The 24,127-nt window shown below is 33.5% G+C and overlaps 1 protein-coding gene across 10 annotated transcripts in view; it reads left to right on the top strand.

The window, feature by feature from the left end:
• Window positions 1–24,127, top strand: part of VPS13B (vacuolar protein sorting 13 homolog B) — an 805,060-nt gene that overhangs the window by 424,650 nt on the left and 356,283 nt on the right. For 7 of the 10 annotated variants that reach the window (XM_074386816.1, XM_074386811.1, XM_074386814.1 and 4 more), the window contains 3 exons: window positions 14,768–14,939; window positions 15,496–15,610; window positions 20,997–21,138. In XM_074386816.1, the coding sequence (XP_074242917.1) occupies window positions 14,768–14,939; window positions 15,496–15,610; window positions 20,997–21,138 (429 nt within the window). Of the gene's footprint in view, window positions 1–14,767; window positions 14,940–15,495; window positions 15,611–20,368; window positions 20,436–20,996; window positions 21,139–24,127 lie in introns of those variants that run through there. The other 3 variants (XM_074386815.1, XM_003943030.4, XM_074386817.1) reach the window with 2 other exon arrangements.

Here is a 24,127-nt window from a genome sequence, read left to right as displayed (position 1 = left end):
AGGGCTCACTCAACTCTTTTGGAAATGTTTTGTTTGTTTGTTTGTTTGTTTGTTTTGTTTTTGAAGGAATATTTAAAAGAAATTTCAAGTCTAGGAAAGACAGGGCATGTATGAAATGGTTACAGCTTTTGGTCATACATCTAGAGACTGACATTTATGCAATGTATAGTGTGAATCATACACTGTAGGATTGTACAGTGTACAAACAACACAGAAGGACATAGTGGCCCTGATGTGAAATGTAATAAAAGTAAACACCCTGGATTCATAGAGGAAGGATTAATAAGTTCATTCTAAGAAATCTGTGGCTATTTTGTAGAGAAAATAACACTTGCGATGGATACTTAAAAATGAGTAAGACATGAGTAACAATTTTGTTTTAGTAGATGTATAATAATACATACTGAAAGAATAGTATCCTTATCAGCCAAAGTGAGGAAGTTAAGAAACGGGAAAATTTTGCTAAATTGCTTAAAAACAAGTGAATTCTGATTTTAACAATATCCTTCTATGACTGAAATTCGTTTCGAATTAGAAAGTTGAGGATTTTTTTTCTGATTGTACTATAAAGACAAGTAATGAAAATGCTCATAGTGGATATGTTAGTTTTGCATTATCTATAGATTTAATCTGACCTGTATGACAAAGATCTGAAAATGACAAAATCTTAATGTAAAACTTTCATAAATTAATATTCAAAAAAGACCATGTAAAGCAGCTCATGGAAATGGAGTCATGGGGGAAGGTGGATGGGGAAGTGGCATATATTTTCAAAGTGCACCCTCTTCTCTTATTTATATATTGTGGTCAAGAAGAGAGATAGATGATTGCTACTAGTCCAATATAAATTTGAAACCCACTTGGGAAGCTTGTTTGCTGAGAAGTATCTTAGAACAATTTAGCTGATTTGTTTTTCACAGGCAGGAAGATTTTTATGAAGATGGCTATGATATGATCAGTATTAAGGCATTGATACAAGTTTACCTTGAGGAGGTGTTTATCCATTAAATATTTCATGTTTAATTTCTATTCTTGCTCTCAAAAAATATTTATAGGTAGATTAAGATTAACTATGTGTGCATCTGGGTTTAAATTTACCTCTTTCAAAACTAGTCAGTAAATGATGACTTAAGAAAATATAGTCATTGTTTTCTCTAAGATGTAAGAATGCTTCATCTATGACTCAATCTGTGTTTATTTAATTCATCCAGAATTTGAAATTTGTGTCCAAGCCATTTCTCTTATTTTATAATGCTGCTAGAATTGTGCTTAATGACCTTTGTAATTTTTATGCCTTTTATTTTGGGTTCTAACATGGGAGATTAGGTTATTGTGGTCTTTTGAATTCCCATGTAAAAAATGTTTTTGTAATTTTGATGAATTTACCTGTGTATTTAAATGTGTTACCGGCCACATGGAAATAAAGCCTTGGTCTCTCACTATTGAAACTACTGAACAAATGGGACTATAGAGGACCTATATGAAGGGGAGACTATATATATCTGTATTTTGTGTGTGTTTGTTTTAATTTATTCAAAAGCCTTTATGCTTCTTTGAACATAGCATTTCTGGAAAGCTCTAGGGGTCCTTTGCTGCTCCTGGTAATCACTGTCCTGATAATCTTTTGGTTATAAGAATATTTTCTGTTAGCCACACTATAATGTCAACAACACAACTATCTGCATACAGATAGAAATATACAGTGTATATGTTGTGGTTAGTTATAGTAGTACTTCCCCATCTTTTTCTTATCATTTCATATGTAGGAAATGTTATTTGTATCTGTGGTAAGCAGAGAAATCTCCACAGCATTGAAAGCTTCATTCACCCTGGACCCACCCAAAGACTCTAAAGGCCAAAGTAATCCATGTCTCAGCATAGCTGTGACAAACTTCATGGTGTTTCAGTGCAGTAGTTAGCAAGCTCTCAGTTAAACTTTCTCTTTCCTAATTATGTTCTTAGTATTTTTATTGACTGATTAATAAGGTGTTAATGAATTTAAATAACATTGTTACTTTGAAATTGTTTTTAATTATAGCTTTTTCCTCCCTCTTTGTAGTAAAATGATAAAACAAATAACAGGATAAGGCCCCTGTGGTACAGCATTTGATTAGTGTGGCAGAATCTTCTTGTGCCCAGGACTAATAAGAAAATAAAAAATTAAATTGAAATGACATAATTAGTTAACTCTAATAGGTTTTCCAAAATCTGTTAGCAAGTTACATGAAGCATATCACTGACTGACTACTTGCCTGCTCTGTTTTGATTAAATCCTAGTGTTGTTCCTGCCTTTACAAGAGCTGGGAACATAAAATGAAGACTCACTGAATTGAAGATGTTTAAATAGTACCATGTGTATATAGAAATTTGCCTATACTCAATGCCTAATGCAAAAATTTTATGAAGGAGATTTGTATTAGCTTTCCCTTTTGGAGTACTCACTAAACTAAGTACTTTACAAACATTATCTCTTTTTGAGACAGGACAGAGTCTCACTCTGTTGCCCAGGCTGGAGTACAGAGGTGTGATCTTGTCTCACTGCAACTTCCATCTTCTGGATTCAAGTGATTCTCCTGCCTCAGCCTCCTGAGTAGCTGGGACTACAGATGTGCACTACCATACCCAGCTAATTTTTTTGTATTTTAGTTGAGACAGAGTTTCACTATGTGGCCCAGGATGGTCTGGAACTCCTGAGCTCAGGCAGTCTACCTGCCTCAGCCTCCCAAAGTGTTAGGATTACATGTGTGATCCACCTTGCCAGGCTACAAGCATTATCTCATATAGTTCCCAAACCAGAATTATGAGGTAGGTTATATTACACTTTCCATTTTACAGTGAAGAATTTGAGGTTAAGTAATTTGCTCAAAAGCATAGAGATAACAAGTAGCAGAGCTGAAACTAAAACCTCTGCATCCCGACTCTAGAGTTCCTATATATTTTTATTATATGATTCAATGACTTATTTCATTGGTTAATCTTCCTTTTAAAGTAAGTTATTGTCATCAAGTGTAATGTATGCTTCTTTATCCTGGGGTTTCATGGAATGTTTTTTTCATTTCTTGAAAATTCTCTCTCACTGATCAGTACCACTTGATTATCTTTATTCTCTCTTTCTGTAACTTCTCATTTTTTTCTCCATGTCTCAATGCCTTTTTCCCCTTTCCCTCCTTATGCTATTATTAGCTCTATGTGTTTTCTTTCTAGGTTGTTTACTCAAATCTCTCTCTTTTTCCAGTTTATTAATTCTTCCTTTAGCTATTTCTAATCTACTTGTGTTAGTCTGTGTTTGATGCAATCAGGAGATTAGAGGGTAAGAAGAGAGAGAGGATGATGTTTTTCTTTCTTGTTTTCTCCTTGCCTTAGTGCATGTATCTCTAGCACTGATTGGGTCTCTCCAGGAGTACCAGTCCTGCCAGGGGAAATCTCTTTTGTGGTTCCAGTTCTTACTGGGCTTAGGTAATACTACTTCCTTCTTTTGCCTATTAAGGTTTAAACAAGGTTTTGGCTTCCTGTTGTTGCTAGTCTCCGTATGTCTCAACATTCCTAGTTAAATCCATTTATCCTGCCCACACCTCTGTGAGTCGTTACTTTATTAAAGTTCTTTTATTTAAATCATATCTGTTGAATGCTCTTAACTGTTTGGTCCCTGCAGGATCCACTGCTTGCATTTTTGTTTTCTTACACTGTCCTGATTTATTCATTCTTAATTTTTCTGTGTGATTCCTATGAGCCTTCTGTTGTAGAATTGTCCCTCTAGAGCATTTTGATATTTGTTTTGCCAGGGCCCTAGAGATTTCAGGGAACCTTGGGCAGTTTTTAGGTTTCTTTATCAACAAGGGTTTGTCTTACCATGTAAGTAGGACACACGACATCCCACACTAGCAAGTAATAGCATTTAGTTTCTCATGAATGACTTTTGTTTTAATTTTTCTTCTTTTTTTGAGATGGAGTTTTACTCTTATTGCCCAGGTGGAGTGCAATGGCACAATCGTGGCTCACTACAACCTCCGCCTTCCAGTTTCAAGCAATTCTCCTGCCTCAGCCTCTCAAGTAGCTGGGATCACCAGGCACCCACCACCATGCCTGGCTAAGTTTTGTATTTTTAGTAGAGACAGGGTTTCACCATGTTGGCGAGGCTGGTCTCGAACTCCTGACTTCATGATCCACCCGCCTCAGCCTCCTAAAGTGCTGGATTAAAGATGTGAGCCACTGTGCCCAGCCATGAATGACTTTTTCATGCCCCCACTTTCACCTTTCCTCTGTCTTAGGAATCTGGAAAACATCCATGGCATTTCTTAGCCTGGTGAAGCCTAGTGTCTAGTGTATCTTTTGCTTAAAAAGAAGCTCTTTTTATCTCCAGACTTCACGCAAAGGCCTCACCAGTTTCTAGACCATGTCTGCAGTCCCTGAATGAATCTTTCAGTGCCATTGCTCAACCCCTAGACCCTTAACTTAGTTTGACACTTCTGCATGCTATCAAGGACTGTTTCTACTTGTTACCCTAACTTTGTGTTTCATCTTCATTTCTGACACAATAGTATTTGTCTTTATTTCAAGTTGATTATCATATTGGAAAAAGATGGTAATCTGAAATTGGACAATTTAAGAGAGTTTCGTAAAAGGACAAAGATGTAAACTGGGAAAGGAAATCTCAGTTAACAGGAGATGATAGAGTACCCTGGAGCAGTTGTTGACACCAATAGGCTTAAAGGGCAGGAGAGAGAGATTATCAGAACAGGGAGTAAATACCCAGACGTCATTCTCCACCCCCTCTAACTCCTGCCACTGTTTTTCATTAACTGAAACCAAGAAAAAAAACAGAGGACCAGGATATCCATTCATATTGTTCATATAGATTAATTTCCTAAGCACAGAGGGTAGTAATGGGTAGAGAGTAGATCAAGAGGGCCAAAGAAAAGATACAGAGCACTTTTCTGTATTAAATTCACCTGATATTTTATCCAGAATATCTGTGCTTTGTTAGTACAAATGCTAAATGTTCATTTCAGCTTAGTCTCCATATTGCTTGTATTCAAATTTCTTTAACATTATTGAGTTCTAAGAACTAGTTTTTTAAATTTCACTCTCCTTTTACATACTAACTTCTCAATACTATCAATTAACTTCTTTTGTGATTTTTTAAAAAATTGTAAAAAATATACATGGTAAAATTTACCATTTTAACCATTTTAAAATGTACAATTTAGTGGCATTAAGCACATTCACAGGGTATAGCATAACCACTATCTATTTCTAGAACTTTTTCACCGTCCAAGACAGAATCTCTACGCTCATCAAATAACTTCATCTTTTCTTCTCCTTCTGTCCCTGGTAACCTCTATTCTACTTTCTGTCTCTTTAGATTTGCCTATTCTAGGTACTTCATATAAGAGGAATTGTGTGGTATTTGTCCTTTTATGTATGGCTTATTCTACTTTGTGTAATATATTTAGGGTTCATTCATTATGTATCAGAATTCCATTCCTTTTTATAGCTGAGAAATATTTCATTGTATGTATATAACACATTTAGTTTATTTGTTCCCTTATGCTGGACATCTGGGTTATTTCTACCTTTTTGGCTGTTGTGAATAATGCTTTGAACATTGGTGTATAAGGATTGATTAATTTTTTATGAAATAGTTTGCCTTGAAGAAATCGTATGCTTTTTATGTGTCTTGCACCTGAAAAACCATTTTAAAACTAATGTAATACCGGAAATACTATTTAATATTTTAACCTGTTGAATATGTTGATAACTGATGTGTTTGTTTTAAAATATAGAGGGAGGAGAAAGAAAGTAAATTGCAGTGTTTTTAAAGATTCTTTATTCAGTATTTATCTGATTTAGAAGAGCACTTTCTGTCATTTTAATATCATTTGCTTAATACTAGCCTGAATTGTCTAGAATTATAGTAGCACTTAATATTATCCCTTACTGTGTTCAAGCATATTTCAAAGTTTTGGCAGAAAATGTGGGTTCCAAAGGGGAAAAAAGGGGAAATTTGAGTAGTATGTTTAGTTTCTATAGCAACCTTTCAAACAAAAAAAGAATGTTAGTAATTTATTTTCTCTAAGGTGTATTTTTTTTTTCCTTGGGAAAACTAGCTAAACTGTCTGCTACTTTCCTACTCTTAGTTGTTATGAACTCTCTCTTTTCTCCTTTTCTCAGCTCTAAGAATTGGCTCCCTCTCACTGATATAATAGTTTTGTGGAGCTTGACAAGTGAGCAAAGATCTTTCTCTTAATTCTGTCTTATAGTTGTATTTTCAAGAAAGATTGTCAGACAGATCCTTTTGACCAGCATTTTTATTTTATATACTAGAAAACTGAAACACATTAGTGTTACTATGTAGGGTCTGTGCCGACTCATGTTAGCTTGATTCTGTGTTAGTGAAACCCCTGGAAGAGACTTTGGAGTCAGACAAGCAAGACAAGCTGCTTTTTTACAGCTTTCAACTTATAGTCACATTATTTAACCTCTATGCCTTAACTTCATCACCCGTTATATGGGGATAATATTGGTAACAATCCCAACATGTTAGCACAACTATTAACTGAATTTATGTATAGTTTCTCCAAGTATTCTATGAATATGATACATATCCTTCTGTTTTTGTCTTTAGTGTCACTAAGCTTTGGGTTTTTGTTTTTGTAGAGGCCATGCTCACTTTGTGATAAATTTATTCCTCAATATTTGAAATTTTTATTCAATTGAAATTATTGTATACTTAATTTATGTCCTTTATTCTGTTAACGTGACTAATTATACTAATTGATTTTCACATGTATTCAACTAACTGTGTATTGCTAGAAAAAATCCAACTTGGTTGTGATACTTTTTTTTTTTGTATATTACTAGATTGAGTTTGTTAACTTTTTAGGATTTTAGTATCTATAGTCATGAGTGATACTGACCATTTTTTTTCTTTTTTTTTTTTTACTAATTCTGCAGAATTGTATGCTTTTTTTTCTTATAGCCTTGTCATCTTTTGGTATTAGAAGATTGTACTGCCTTCATAAATGAGTTAGCAAGTATTCCCTCTTGTCATACTCTCTAGAAACCTATTTTCATGTGAAAATTCACATCATCACTATATATTCCCATGTTAACAAAGTAATCCTAATTGTAAAGGTACTTGATTATAACATTTCTGATCTAAATTGCAAGCTCTTAGTTTAGATGTTATTTGGATATAGCAGAAGTTTTAACTTAGAAAATTATTAGAAGAGAAAGACTAAGCTGGGTGTGGTGTCTCACACCTGTTACCTCAGCACTTTGGAAGGCCAAGGTGGGCCGACCACCTGAGGTCAGGAGTTCAAGACCAACCTGGCCAACGTGGCAAAACCCCATCTCTACTCAAAATACAAAACTTAGCCAGGTGTGGTGGCATGTGCCAGTAATCCCAGCTACCCAGGAGGCCTAGACAGGAGAACTGCTTGAACTTGGGAGGCAGAAGTTGCAGTGAGCTGAGATCCTCCCACTGCACTCCAGCCTGGGTGACAGAGCAAGACTCTGTCTCAAAAACAAAACAAACAAACAAAGAGAGAGCAAATGAAATGGTAAGGACTGTATGACCAAAGGACTCTAATTTAATTATTTTAAAGAGAACATGGAGAAGCATCTTGATCTTTTTTTCCCATCTCCAACACTGATATTGCCTTGTTCCTAGAATTAAATTTTACAGTATGTATTGATAAAATAATATTTAATGATAAGATAAATATTTCTATCCCACTCTGGTGGCCCAATTTATGTCAAGTAAAACTAACGAACATATAACTTATAGATGCTAAACACATATAATGTATTTTTATTACTGTACAATCATGATTTTATGTTACTGTTAACTTTTTTGGCTTAATTTTTTTTATTGTGGTAAAATATACACAACATAAATTTACCATTTTTACCATTTTAAGAATATGATTGTGTGGAATTAAGTACATTCACATTGTTGTATAACCTTCACAACAGTCTCCAGTATTTTTTCATCTTCCCCAACCAAAACTTTGTGTCCATTAAATGGTAACTCACCATCTTAATATTAAATATTCCAGTGTATGAACACTGGATGTTTTTCCATTTATTTGTGTCATCTTAGTTTCTTTTAGCAATATTTCATAGTTTTCATTATATGTCTTTAACCTCCTCAGTTATGTTTATTCTAAAGATTTTTACTATTTTAGATGCTATTTTAAATGGAATTATTCTATTAATTTTCTTTCTGTATTGTTCACTTTTAATGCCTAGAAATACAACTGATTTTTGTATGTTCGTGTTGTATACCACAGCTTTGTGGATTTCATTTATTAGTTCTAAAATTTTCTTGGAATCTGTAGTTTTATATATATAAGATTATATCATCTGCTAAAAGATACAATTTTACTTTTTCCTTTCCAGTTTGGTTGCCTTTTATTTCTTTTTGTTGCCTAATTTCTCTGGCTAGTAGTAGTTTTTGAATAAATTTTCTAGTTTATTTGAAAAATATTAGGCACTATTTTAAAGTTGACCATAATTATCTCTTTATAATTTTCTTTATTGTGAAGGGAAACCTCTAGCATTCTTTTGGCTCTAATTAAACTCTGTACAAATAGCCAAGACATATTGATAAACTGGCCCTTAATTGCTTTTTCTTTTTCTATGCTAGTTGTACTTTTGATGTTTTTCTTTTCTATCTGAAATATTTAAGTCAAATACTATAGATTACAAGTAAAATGATTCAGACAGAGAGACTTCCACTGACTTACAAGATGTGAAAATAAAAACTCTCCATCACGACTCATCACTCATTATCTTTATGATCAAAGGATAACCCCAATTTATTTTAAGCATGGATCAAAGTAGGTTATAAACATACTCTTCTTCAGAATATAGATGTTAAATAATTTTGGAATACTAACTCACATTATGATTAATTTAAATCACATTTATGTACATGGCATAGAGATGCATATGTTCATTAAGTTGCTACACATATTTTTATGTAAATACATAAAACTATATATACAGTGAGTTTGTATTTTCAGTTTGCTGTTTATGTCCTTAATCTTTTTTTCCTTTTTTTGAGACGGAGTTTCGCTCTTGTTACCCAGGCTGGAGTGCAATGGCGCGATCTCGGCTCACCGCAACCTCCGCCTCCTGGGTTCAGGCAGTTCTCCTGCCTCAGCCTCCTGAGCAGCTGGGATTACAGGCACGTGCCACCATGACCAGCTAATTTTTTGTATTTTTAGTAGAGACGGGGTTTCACCATGTTGACCAGGATGGTCTCAATCTCTTGACCTCGTGATCCACCCACCTCGGTCTCCCAAAGTGCTGGGATTACAGGCATGAGCCACCGTGCCCGGCCCAATCATTTTAAACATTATTATTATTATTATTATTATTATTATTATTATTAAATCAGATCTGCTATCTGAACTTCTTTAGAGTTGAATCTGACCACTTGTTGTTTTCTTAAATCTTGCCTATGCTAGGTTGTTTCCTTGGGCACCGTGTAATTTTGTGTTGGATGTTCTTCAGCAATGGAACTTCTTCTATGAAGCCCTTATATGGTGGTTGAGGGCCTGTCTCCCCACAAAGGGGTTTCATGTGTTTGCTTCTCTAAGGGACTTCAGGGGCTACCACTAGTTTGGGACCACCATACTATTAACTTTATAGCTACAAGTTTTTGAAACATTTAGGCAGTATGAAATCAAGCCCTGAAACCTATATCCGTTTGAGAGTTGTTTTTAAAAATTCTCAAGGGTAACTTTGTTCACCTACTTAGGCTGAGAGAGATACTGCTTTTTTATTGGTTTTATTCTGCTGCTTTGTGAATTTCTTAAATTTTATTCTTAGCGTATTAATGTTCAGCCCTTTCTTTAAAATCTAAGTATTTAAGACATGTTCTTTTATCCTTAGAGGAATTTACAATAATGATGGGACATGGATGTGTGTATAAACATAATTCAAAAGTGGGCTGGGAAATTTAGCCACCTAAATCCACCTAGTTGGATTACTGTTACTCAGAGACAATTTTGTATTATAGAAGGGAGAGCAAAATTTGGGATACAGCCAGCTGTTTCTGCCACACTCACTCTTACATTTGTTCTAAAGATAAATAAAACTTTATATTTTATGAACATACTACACTGTACTTCAACTAGTTTAAGTTGTCAGAAATTTTTGTTCAGGTAAGTGGTCTAAAAAGTGGAACATTATGTAATTATACTCGTTAAAATTTTTATGCTATTTTGCCTACAGGATAGCACAACAATAAAAACTGTAATTAAAAGCATTGACATTTTGATGATTCCTCTTCATGACAAGTAAACAAAGCAAACACATACATATATACATACATACACACGTACACACACACTCACATCCTTCTGTTACAGGATACATTCATAACCTGTGTGTCTTTGGGAAACTGTTATAACTATAGAAAATGATATTTTGGATCTCTGAGTTTTCAGTAGTTTCAATAAATGTGATTTTAAAGGATTAGATTGTGTTGACAAAATGAAATTCCTCCAAGTTGTGATTTTAGGCAAATCATTTAGTGTGTTTTTTTAACTTTTTCTGTGTATATAAAATGTTTTTGGTAATGTCTTCCTTAATCACAGTAGTAGTATAGGAAATAATTTCAAAGCTTTAGAAAAATCTAAAATGCTGAGTGACTACTAGAATATTTATTTACAACTCTACCTAAAGTAAAAATTGATATATTAACCGCTCAATGTTTGGAAGTTTAGGGTCATGGCAAAGTGTGACAAGCATTGTTTATTAATCCAAGAAACTAAAATTACTTTATTATCAGCCTAATTAAAAAAAAAATAAGGGTGAAATGGTACCTTATTTAATGTCCAGTAACTGTTTAACATAACATTAATTTTCAGTTAATTGAGCAGTGAATACTGGACTGAGAGGTTGTTTTGCATCAACTTTAGAGTTGTTGACAGAGTTTGCTATAGTAGCAAAACTCTTGTCAGTTTTTCAGTTATTCAAGTGCAATTAACCTACACAGTAGCCTACCTCAAATTATTATTCAAACTACCGTTTAGATAGTGTATTTAGCTTCAGTTTGCTCAATTGCTATTTTTAGAATTTGCCATAATTGTTTTAAATCTTCTCCTGAAAATACTTCATTAGATTTCATATTATTCTTTAAATGGTTTTATCCTTAACATTTAGAGAGAAACTTTTATTCAAAATGTAGAAATCATAACATTTGGACATCTTATCATTTGAATAGCTATGGAAAAAATAAAGATATCAAAATAGGTTAGAAAAATGAAGGTTCTTGTTTGGCCATCACATACCATTCAATGAAATGTTTTGTGTATAAAGCCTTTCCTATTTCAAAATATTAATATCAAAAATTGTCTCTAAATTATTGGCTACTTGATTTTTAAACATTCACATAGTTTTATTATATAAATATAACCTAATAATCTGAGGTTACCTTACATTTCTTGTGTTATTTATATTAATTACGTATCTGGGGACCACTTTGAAATTGGAAGTTTGATTTTTTTACATTGTAATTTGCACTAGAAAACAATCATTCAAATTTTTCAACATTTTACTATTAAAACATTGTTTATCTTGCTTAGTTGGGTCAAAGCTATCAAATATAGAAAACTTACTGTAAATGAATCTAGTTAAAGAAAACACATTCTAACAATTGTATTAAATAGAAGTATTTGTTAATATGATCCTTAGTTGATTTATACTTTATGAGTAATTCTTTTCATGCTGACATGTTGATAACGAGCACTGTACTTTTGTGCACATACAGCTGTAGCTTCCTGTATTTCAATCTGAGTCATGGTAAAGTGGGAAATATGAGTTTGAAGCTTAAGTATTGAGCTTAAAACACTTAATCATTTTTTTCCCACTCTTACATTGAAATAGAGCAAAGGTAGTGGAGACCACAGCAGGCCACTTGTTGCCATTGATTAAGTACACACCATGGTCGCAATGTTTAGCCCTTTGGGAAGTTTTGTTATTGAACAAGAATGCGGGAGTTATTTTGATAAGAGTAGCAACGGGGCCAAAACTATGATCATCCTTAAGCTTTGAAGCAGGCCAAGGATGAAGGGCTATAAAGTGTTTGCTCTTCCAAATGAACAAAGATAAATTTGCCTAGGAAAATAAACTTAGTATTTTGGTCAATTTGCAACAAAATAGTAAAAGAATTGAACTGTTTACTTTAGAACTTGGCCTAAGGACGTATGGGAAAATAGTTCAGCATCTTCATTTCTGGCCTGATTTTCACAATAGATTTGGAAACAGAGCAGAAAATTAATGCACAAACATCTTTAACAATACCAAACTAAATGCTGTAAATACAAAATGAAAATTGAAACTGCATGAGGAAGTAGAGCAAAGTTTTTACTGAGGAGTGCTTACTAAATTTGCAGCTACTGTTTTCTTAGCATTCTTACCAAGTGTACTCAGTAGTGTTAAAAATTGAAGTCTTGTTGATTTGAGATGCTATTTTCTCTGCAGTTTTTCATTCTTAGAATATGATGTTGTTGTATCTGTTGGAGGGAGGATTTAATTTAAGCATACTTCTACTCTAAAAAACTATCCATAAAGAAAGGCTATCTTAAGCATCCTTATCTGGAATTAGTTTGTGCTTTTTATTAGATGTTGTGTGTTTTACATTAGACAGCTAACCAAAAACCTGATTTTTTTTATAGCTCTTCAATTTATAGGAATTTTAATTGTAGCAGATTTTAAACTATTTTGTAAAAGCATTTATATGAAATCCCCACAGACAGTGAACTATTTGCTTTGCTTGGTATACGAGTAACTATACTATCTTCAGGATTAACTCTATAATTTTCTTTCATAGTAAATCCCAGAACACTATTGCTTTGCTATGCTTGGTGCCTAAATGTTCTTGCAGTAAACATTTGCCTGTGAGTCTATGAAAATCTTTCCCATTTGCCTTCCTTCTGAGGTTGCAGGGAAATGGAATTTTCTTCTGACTGAAAGGGGTTGTAGAACAATGAGGTTAAAGTAAAAGCTTCATATAGGAGCTGAATATACCTTTGTCTAGATGGCATGTCTGTGGTAATGAGAGCTGAGGCTTTGGTTTGTTTTGTACAGGATTTTAATTATCATTCTTGCTTTTAAGTGTTTAGAGATTAGTGGCTTCTGCTCTGACAACCTGTCTGTAGAAAATGGTGTACTGACCATATTATATTGTCTTTGTTTAAATTTTAAGGGATGTTTTGTTCTGGCAGTTAACTACTGGTTATGACTCCTTAACACAGGAAATTAACATTTGTGTTTGAGATATTCAAAGTAACAATAAACTATTGGAAGTTGAGGATATACAGCAAAGGAAAGTGTGGCTGAAGTTAGAAAGATGAGGAAATGAGAAAGGCAGTAGAGGGACCAAATTCTATAAGAATGTGACTGAACAATTTCTTAAGCATTGGTTCAACTTGATAATGATAATTATATCTACCATTTATGAAATACTTTCTGTTTGTATATACTTCATTAACATTAATATTGTTATTTAATCTTAACTGTAAGAGATAAATATTGTTGTAACAATTTTACAGAGGAGTAAACAGACTCAGAAAAGTTAAACTACTTGTCTAAAATTACATGACTGGCATCTGAATACCTTAACCCAGTATGCCTTACTGCCTGCCATATTAAGCTTAACTAAGCATATATAACTGACACATAAATACATACATATATATATACACATCTTTAAACAAACGAGAATGTTATATTGTGTTTGGTCAGTTTTCAGAGTATATGGGTTAAACTCCCAAGTTTTGTTTGCCAATTTTAAATCGACAGCAAAGTTTGGAATTTTAAGACCCCAATACTTCATAGCTAATCCTAAAAGAACTCAACATATCAATGATTGCAGTATCTCTTCTGCATTTGAGACTGAAGCTGTCAGCTCCAGTTGAACTTTAAATAAAACTTTATTTTATTCTGGCCTACTAAAAGCTGCTGAAAAGACCAAAATAGACCACCAAACCTTTGACAGCAAGTTTATTAGCACTGAATTTAGGACCTAATACTCTTCAGAGTTCAGTATGTATTTGTTGAATCAGATAAGCTTATGCTCTATTCCACTAAGAAACCTTTAACCATATGAAACATTTTTAAAAATCTTTTGTCAAATCTAATTTTTAATTATCTCCTCAATTAACATGCAAGGCATGATTAATATTTTACTGTTTCTTAAACTGTGACAATCACTTTGCTATAGTTATTCTAGACTCACTTATAAATAATCTATAGAAGACGTAGACAGATTTTTTTCTGTAAAAGGCTAGTTAATACATACCTTTAGGCTTTGTGGATCATAACTTCTCTGCAGTAACTACTCAACTCTGCTGAAAAGAAGTCAGATATAGTCATTAAATCAATGAATGTGGCTGTGATCTAGTAAAACTTTATTCCTCAATACAGATTAGCCCCTTCACTGTAGCTTGCAGACTACAATATAGGAACATACTCGCTAGTATAATCCTAACCTTTTTTAGATTTTATCTACTTTTAGAGGAAGCTGAAAACATACATATACTTTGTAACAATAAAAACCATTTGAGAAGTATATGTTTATATATTAGCATTTTGTATTAGTATTAACATTTATATGATTATCATTTGCATATATGATGTGGGAAAGTTATAAATAATGACTACTGATTTTAATTTATAAATTGTATTTTTTGTTATTTTTCTTTATGTTACAAAATAAGTGGTTGTTGTTGTTCCCCCCTCCCCACCCCAGGGAGATTCTATACAAGCAGGTGAGGACTCACCATTCTCAGATTCTGTGACCTTGGAACAAACTACAAGTAATATTGGTGGAACCAGTGGACGTGTTAGTCTATGGATGCAGTGGGTACTTCCCAAAATTACTGTAAAGCTCTTTGCTCCAGATCCTGAAAACAAAGGCACAGGTACAGGATTGCTTTTCTTATTTACTGAAAAGTACAAATATTAAATGCTATTTTGGAAGAAATATTAAACTTAATTTATTATTGTCATTTGTAATTAAGTATTATTAGATCTAATTCATTTCTAGTTGTGCTAAAATGTTGAATCTTATTAACAATTAAAGTTTATATGTACATATTTTTCTTGACTTTGTAATGCCTAAATTTTGTCCTGTTTGTATTAAAATTCATCTAAAAGACCATGAGTCATATTGATACACTCAATGGTCATATTGATACACTATAGCATTAGTACTAAAAGTACTGGGAAAATCCTTGACTGATACCAAATATAACACTTCAAACACTAACTGAGATTTTCCCTTTCTTGAAATAAATGTCTTATCTTAATTGAAAGGTCTGTGGTGACATTAATTTTGCTTATTATTCTAGAAGTGTTTATGATCTCAGTGCCTCTATACATATCCAGCATGCATATGTCAATGTAAAATGTAAAATAAAAAGTTTTAATATTAATTGTGAAGACTCTATTGATATTACTGTTTGCTTCTTATTGCAGAGGTTTGTATGGTCAGTGAACTAGAAGATCTCAGTGCTTCCATAGATGTCCAGGATGTATATACCAAAGTGAAATGTAAAATAGAGAATTTCAATATGGATCACTATAGAAGCAGGTAAATAATGAATAATGAATATAAGAAAATCTGTATTTTTCTTTGAACAAAGTTACCATAAGACTTTTTCTGTTTCAATTTGGCTAGTTATTTTAAAAAATACTATACAGGCATACCTTGGACATATTGAGAGTTTGGTTCCAGACTACTCTAATAAATAATGACTATAAGAATAATAAATACTCCAATAAAGCAAATATTTCAATAAAGCAAATGACACAAATTTTTTGGTTTCCCAGTATATATAGAGTTGTCTTTATAGTGTACTGTAGTCTGTGAAGTGTACAATAGCATTATGTATTTTAAAATGTACAGACCTTAATTTAAAAATACTTGATTGCCAAAATGTGGTAATGATCATCTGAGCACTCAGTGAGTCATAATCTTGTTGCTGGTGGAGGGTCTTGTTTTGATGTTGATGGCTGCTGACTGATCTGGGTAGTGATTGCTGAAGTTTGGGATAGCTGTGGCAATTTCTTAAAATAAGTCAATAATGTAGTTCACCACATGGATTGAATCTTTCTTTATGAAAGAGTTCTCTGTGTCATGTGCTGCTCTTTAATGTCATTTTACCCACAACAGAGCTGCTTTCAAAATTGGAGTCAATCCTCTCAAACTCTGCTGCTGTTTTATAAAATGAGATTATGGAATATTCTAAATCCTTTGTTGTCGTTTCAACAGTGTTCCTATCATCTTCCCCAGGAGTAGTTTCCAACTCCAGAAACCACTTTCTTTGCTCATTCAACACCTCATCCATTCAAGTTTTGTCATGAGATTACAGCAATTCAGCTCCATCTTTAGGCTCCAATCCTAAGTCTAGTTCTCATGTTGTTTTCACCACATCTACCATTACTTCCTCCAGTGAGGTCTTGAAACCCTGAAAGTCACCCATGAGGGTTGCAATCAACTTCTTACAAACACCTGTTAATGTTGATATTTTTACTTCCTCCAGTGAATCATGAATGTTCTTAATGGTGTCTACAGTGGTAAATCTTTCACAGAAGGTGTTACAATTTACTTTGCATAGAACCTTCAGAAGAATTGCTATCGATACAATTTAGATATATGTCCCTTCCAGATCTCATGTGGAAATCTGATCCCTAGTATTGGAGGTTTGTCCTAGTGGGAGATATTTGGGTTATAGGGGAGGATCTCTCATAAACGGCTTGGTGCCTCCCCATGGTAACAACTGAAACTCTTGATTTTTTAGTTCATGCAAGAGCTGGTTGTTTAGAAAGAAAATGGCACTTCCCCACTCTCTCTTGATCATTCTCTACCCTGTGACATGCTTGTTCCCCTTTGCCTTCTTCCATGAGTAAGAGCTTCCTAAGGCCTCACCAGAAGCCAAGCAGATGATAGTGCCATGCTTGTACAGCCTGCAGAACCATGAACCAAATAAACCTCTTTCCTTTATAAATTACCCAGTCTCAGGTATTCCTTTATAGCAATGCAAAATGGTCTAACACACTATATCTATGGCAGCTATAGCCTTACAGAATGTATTTCTTAAATAATCAGACTCAAAGGTCAGAATTACTGCTTGATCCATGAGCTGAAGAATAGATGTTAGCAGGCATGAAGACAACATTCAATTCCTTGTATATATCTCTGTTAGAACTCTTAGGTGACCAGGTGTGTTGTCAATGAGCAGTAGTATTTTCAAAGGATTTTTTTTTTTTCTGAACAAGCAATGGTTCTCAACAAAGGGCTTAAAATATTCAGGAGACCATGCTGTTAACAGATGTGCTATCATCTCAGCTTAGTTGTTCCCATGTATAGAGCCCAGGGGGAGAGTAGATTTAGCATAATTGTTAGGGGCTCTAGGATTTTCAGAATGGTAAATGAGCATTATCTTCAATTTTACCAGCTGCATTGACCTCTAACAAGAGAGTTAACCTGTCCTTTGAAGCTTTAAAGCCAGACATTGACTTCTCTTCTCTAGTTATCAAAGTCTTAGATGGCGTCTTCCAGGAGTAGGCTGTTTTGTCTACATTGAAAATCTGTTATTTAGTGTAGCCACTTTCATCAGTGAACTAAGCTAGATCTTTTGTACAACTTGCTGCCACTTATCCAACAGTACTTGCCGCTTCATGTTGCACATTAATGTCATAGAGATGGCTTCTTTCCTTAAGTCTCATGAACTAACTTCTGCTAGCTTCAAACTTCTGCAGCTTTCTCACGTCTCTCTACTTACAGAATGACGACAGGGCCTTGCTTTGGATTTAAGAGAATGGTGTGACTGGTTTGACCCTCTACCCAGACCACTCAAACTTTCTGCATATCAGCAATAAGGCTGTTTCACTTTCTTATCATTTATGAGTTCCCTGGAGTAGCACTTTTAATTTTTCAAGAACTTTCCTTTGCATTCACAAGTTGGCACAAGAGGCTTCATTTCCAGCCTGTCTCAGCTTTTTACTTGCCTTCCTCAGTAAGCTTAATCATTTTTAGCTTTTTATCCAAGTGAGAGATTTCCAATTCTTCGTTCACTGAGACACTTAGGGGCCATTGTAGGGTTATTAATTGTCTTCATTTCAATATTGTTGTGTTTCAGGGAATAGGAAGAACTGAGGTGAGGGAGAAAAATGGAAAATGATGGGTCAGTGGAGGAATCAGAAAACAAACAACATTGATCAATTAAGTTTGCATCTTATTTGGGCACTGCTCATGATGTCCTGAGATAATTATGATTGTAACATCAAAAATCATTGATCATAAATCACCATAACAGATAGAATAATAATGAAAAAGTTTGAAATATTACAAGAATTACCAGTGTGTGACACAGAGGCTGGAAGTCAGCATATATTGTTGGAAAAAAGGGTGCTGATGGACTTACTCAGTGAAGGCTGCCACAGACCTTCAATTTGGGTAAAAACATAATATCTGCACTATGCAATAAAGCAAAGCCCATAAAACTGAGGTATGCCTGTATTTATTCTCAAAGAGGATTCTTAACAATACATTGGTTAATTTTATTTAGTATTTATTCATGTAGGAAGTATAATAAAATTTTATAAGATGACAAATCTGTTCATAAATATACACATTGCCATATTAAATGAAATAAGATACTTTTACTAATCTTACAAAGTTTATTTTCTATAGTTTATGTTTGCTAAGATGCCTGCAACACATTTGATGGCTCTGATTTTTGCTGTATACTTCCCATCCATTCTCTATACCAATATAATCATGCACTGAGTTGGAGCAATAGCGTATTTCCTAAGCACTTTGATGACTCTCATCTCACAGATGATTATTATATATGTGGTGGATGTTCCTAGAACCATCATTTCTGCCATAAGAAATTTCTATCAAAAGTATGATGACATGCAGATATGCTCGGCTTGTAATAATAACATTAGTTAAAAAGCTAGTTTTCAGATATTTTCACAAAGCTCTGCGGCAGTTTTATCATTCATTTTTTGAAACAAATACAAATGCTTTTTTTTTTGCTTTATAGTAGTACAGCGATATTTCTTTTTGTAATTGAACTAAACCTCACATTCTGTAAAACTCACAAATGCTTTTTAAAAATATTTTTAAAATAGCATCATATTTTCAATTTCATAGTTTTTGGCTTAGAAACAGCCTTAAAATCCATTTTTTACTGAATTCGTTTATTTAACAATTTTTTATTGTGTGCTACCAGAAGCACCTGTATGTTTCTGTACATATATTTATGCATTGTGTGCATAAATCTAAAGTCATTTTTTAATTTACCAGGTTCCTAATTCTACATTTAAAGTGTTTGAATTTTTATCCATTATTGCATATGTCATATTGTTTGTGTCAATAATTGTCAAATCTGTCACAATTATGGGCTAAAAATATTTGGCTGAATATATATTAGGACTTGTTCTAATAGTAGTATCTTATCAATCATATTAAACAGTGAATTATTAATTGGCTTTTGATAATAGAATGTTTAACTCTTTAGTTCCTTTGATATGGTATGTATCTGTATCAAAATGATCTTTGCAAGTGATATATCAGTACAATATTTTGGCTGAAGTAATTTTTAATGTTACGAATATTATGTATTATGTTGTTCTTTATCCCTGTCTTTACTGCTAAATTTATGTAAATTTTAAATATTCAGATAATTTATGAATTTATTAAAAACATGTTTGTTGAGTGTGTGATATGCACCAAGTGCTATGCTAAATGAGCACTGGGGATGTAGTGTTTAAGAAAAATAGCCTGGCATGGTGGCTAACACCTATGATCCCAGCACTTTGGGAGAACAAGGCAGGGGGATCACTTGAGCCCAGGTGTTTGAGACCAGCTGGGACAAGATGGCGAGACTCCATCACCACATATAAACAAAAAATTAGTTGGGCATGGTGGTATATATCTGTAGTCCCAGCTGCTGGGGATGCTGAGGTGGGTGGATTGCTTGAGCCCAGGAGTTCAAGGTTACAATGAGCTGTGATTGTGCCATTGCACTCCAGCCTGGGCAACAGAGCAAGTACCCATCTTTTAAAAAGAAAAATAGAGATGTTACCCTTGTCGAGGTGATGGAAGTAGAAAATCAGCCAAATAAATATATAATTTACCATGAAGACAAGTGTTCCTACACAGAACTACCAGAGTATGATTGTAATGTAAATTGTTCTATTGATTGCATTGTCAGATTTATGTTTTAGTTCAGTGCAGTGTTGTGAACTTTAGACCTATTTGAAATAGTTATGTATGTTCAATTTTTTAACTCAGAAAAATTGAAGAGAACAGATAAGGTGAACTTATGTTTTCCAGGCCAGGGGAAGGTTGGCAGTCAGGACATTTTGAAGGAGTATTTCTACAATGCAAAGAAAAACCTGTGGTGAGACCCATTTAGTTATTACGATTTTTGAAAATCTACTTTAAACTGTTTATCTTTGTTATTTCATAAAATAGGACTAATGGTTGCAAGAATTTGAGTTCAGAATAAATTCTTATTAGCCTGTTTCTTCAAACATACGAATTTAAAGCCATTTATTCTTTGAAACTGCTCATGTTTTGTAACCATTATCCCGTTGTAACAATTAAGTAAATTTATCAAAAAGGCAAAGGTAAGCTTACTTTTGTTGATATACTTTATCTTTGATGTACTATTGTGTTGACTTTTTGGAATCGTTTCCCAGTTCTTATGTGAGTTCATGCTGGATTGTTCTTTACCATAAACTAGAAGTAATAATTTTACACTAAAAGCAATTACTTTTGTTTACTTTCATTAACATTGCTTTTGCAGAAGATGGTCCAGGCAGAGGCCATACCTACCAGTTGCTCAAACCTAAATTTATGCAAATTTGAGCAGAATTTAAAACTATCTAGATTTTTTTTGCTTATGGCTTTTATTGCTTTTTGTCTTTTCACCTTCTTTGCTCCTGTCCATCACCTCAAGCCTTGGGGAAGAGTGTTGGTCTTTGGGGCAATGTGGAGGTGTCTTCCTTTCCTGTACTGACAAGCTGAACAGACGCACCTTGTTGGTTCGACCCATCAGCAAGCAGGACCCTTTCAGTAATTGCTCTGGCTTCTTTCCTTCTGTAAGAAATTACTTTTAAATTATGCTACACAACTCCCATTAAAAGGAACCCAGAGAAGGAATTGAATGATTCATACATAGTCAACTCTTGATTTACGTTTTCCTCTATATAACAAACTTTATAAATGAATTATAATGTAATTTAAAATCATAGAACTGCTTCTCCACTATAACTTGTTTCTGGGTCATTTGCATGAATACAGACTAATTTTACCATCAACATAAGGAAATCAAAGTAGAATGTGCAACATTTTTCTTAAAATGGTGCATGTATTGAATGATCAAGAGTTGACCAATACTGCTTTTGTCATTCCTTTTATGATTCTTACTAAGATTGCTTTTTAAAATTTTTTTTCTATTATTATGCCATTATCTTCTTAACAACTATTTTAAGGTAACTTGTTTGGTGCCCTCTTGAATCTGAACCAGATTGCATTTCTGTCACTGATTAGATAGATCAACATGAGACTATACCATTGACTTTTAGAAGTTTAGAACCTTGCTTTTTCTAATGGTACAACATATCTGCATATGTTCTTAAGCTAATTCTTTTAACTGATACTCTTTAAGTTAACTTTGTTCTTAAATTTAATTTTTAATAGTGTATTTGCATAGCAAGTTATATGTTCTGATTTTATTTTAAGCTTTTTCTAGCAGTAGTCTCTAATCTTTAGTACTGGAAAAAAATGTGGCTTTTGTGTTAGAAGAAGTGTTTAGATTTATTTTCCTCTCTTTGAATGTTTGTTAGTGACTATGAAACACATTCTTAATAATTTCAACAAATATTCATAAAGAAACTCTAAATTTAATATTAATGTTCTTCAGACTTTTTTCTAAACGTTTAAATTAAATGTCATTTAAAAAGTTTCCTTAGTGTTTTTTAACATTTTATTTTAAATAATATAAAGTATTATTGCCATATGAAAAGTGATATTTATATTACCTCAACTAGTATTCATTTTTTTTTCCTTTATGTTAAGGGAGTTTAGGGATGCAGCAGTTAAAAAAAAAAAAAACCCTTTCTTCATGTAGCTTACTTTGCAAGTTTGCTTACATTCCATACGTTTAAAATATTTTTCCAAATTAAAACATTTATGCATTAAAATACCTTTTATGCTGCTTCCAGGATTCAAATGTTACTATTAATAAAGATTTATTATGAATTAGACTTTTTAGATTAGTGGTCAATACTAACCCTTCCCCAGTTTAGACACTTAGAACAGACAGCATCACTGTGGCTTCTTCCACTAGGGGTATACCTTAACAGTCCTTCTCCATCCATTATTGCTCATTGTCCAGCAATGTGGTAATAAGACTGGTAGAACTTTTGCTACTTTACATCTTTTTGTTTTGAATGCAGAAATAAAAAAAGAAGGAGAATCGGAAGAAAAGCAGTGAAAAACCAGGCACAGTGGCTAAGGCCTGTAATCCCAGCACTTTGGGAGGCCTGAGGCGGGCAAATCACCCGAGGTCAGCAGTTTAAGACCAGCCTGGCCAGCAGGGTGAAACCCTATCTCTACTAAAAATACAAAAATTAGTTGGGTATGGTGGCACGCACCTGTAGTTCCAGCTACTCAGGAGTCTGAGGCAGGAGAATTGCTTGAACCCAAGAGGCAGAGGTTGCAGAGAGCCGAGATTGCGCCATTGCACTCCAGCTGGGGCAATATGAGCAAAACTCTGTCTCAAAAAAAAAAAAAAAAGAAAGAAAAAGAAAAGCAGCAAAAATGCTGGGAACAGTGAAAATTGCTTTGAGAGCAGGTCATCATGGGGAAAGATATTGCACAGCCATTTAATTCTTACTTTCCAGAGTATTTTTAATGGTCAGTTAACTTAAAATATATACAAAGATAATTTATTTTATTATCTTCCTTCATTATAAAGTCTAAATTAAAAGCAAAATTAGCAGTGATAGCTGAATTGCATAGTTTTTTCTTCTTGCCACATCATTGGGTGATAGGCAGCAATATAAGAGGGAGAAAATGGAATCAAAAGAGGTTTAGGAGTTACGGAATAATAATAGGATCAGATGATCATTACTGCTTTCCTATTTCTCTGGTTTTTTGTTTTTTTTTTCTTCTGTTTACATGAATATATTTTCTTCTTTTTAGTTTGTTCCAGTTCACTTCTCCTCTTAAAAATCCCCTTTGGACCCTAATAATTAAAAAATTTTTTCAGGTGTTGGAAAGAGGGGCAGGGAATGTGGAATCTAACAGTTCTCCTCTAATTCTGCGCTAAGTGATTTGCAAAACAGTATTTTATGTCTATTGATTGGCTGAGGAAGATTTTTTTCAAGAGATATTCTTTTTGTATGTAGAAGAATATGAGAGTATACATTTTAATTTTTTACCTTTAAAAATATGCTGTTTTGCTATAATTTGTTTATGGTGTGCAGTTTGCATAGGAGAGCTAATTGAGATAGTTTTAGGAAAAATATTGAAGTTATAGTTTTTTTTTATTCTCAGTTAAATGTTATATGTGTACTAATATAGTAGCACACCCAAAGATTTTAAGTTACAGGATAGTGATAATTAGATTTTATAAACAATATATTAGCATTGATAATAGTCAAGTTCTGAAGGACAAATGTTATATTGTTATGTTACGTTACTGTTTAAATATTCAGTAACTATTTAGTTCAATTATCAAAGCATGGTGTCAGTGAGGCTTCTTTTATGGGCTCTGTCTTTATATAAATTAGCCAAATTATTGAAGGAAAAGCTTCATTGTTATAAATGTCATATCCTGTCTAGTGAAGGTAATCATCTGGCCTATTCAGATTTGATCTCAAATAAAAATATATAATGTGGTTATTTCTATTTCACCTCAATAAACAACCTGCCTGTGACCTGTGACCCATTCTATGACAGCCTCTTGGTACTCATAATGAAAAACTATCAGGAAATGAAAAGATAAAATCAGAGTAGTCTTTTCCACCTTATGATTTTCTGTTTGAGGCAGGGTCTCACTCTGTGGCCCAGGCTGGAGTGCAG

Source organism: Saimiri boliviensis, chromosome 15, assembly GCF_048565385.1.
Source record: "Saimiri boliviensis isolate mSaiBol1 chromosome 15, mSaiBol1.pri, whole genome shotgun sequence".
Taxonomy (NCBI): Eukaryota; Metazoa; Chordata; class Mammalia; order Primates; family Cebidae; genus Saimiri; species Saimiri boliviensis.
The sequence above is the reverse complement of the archived record's forward strand: the minus strand, read 5'-3'. Positions and strand labels throughout refer to the sequence as shown.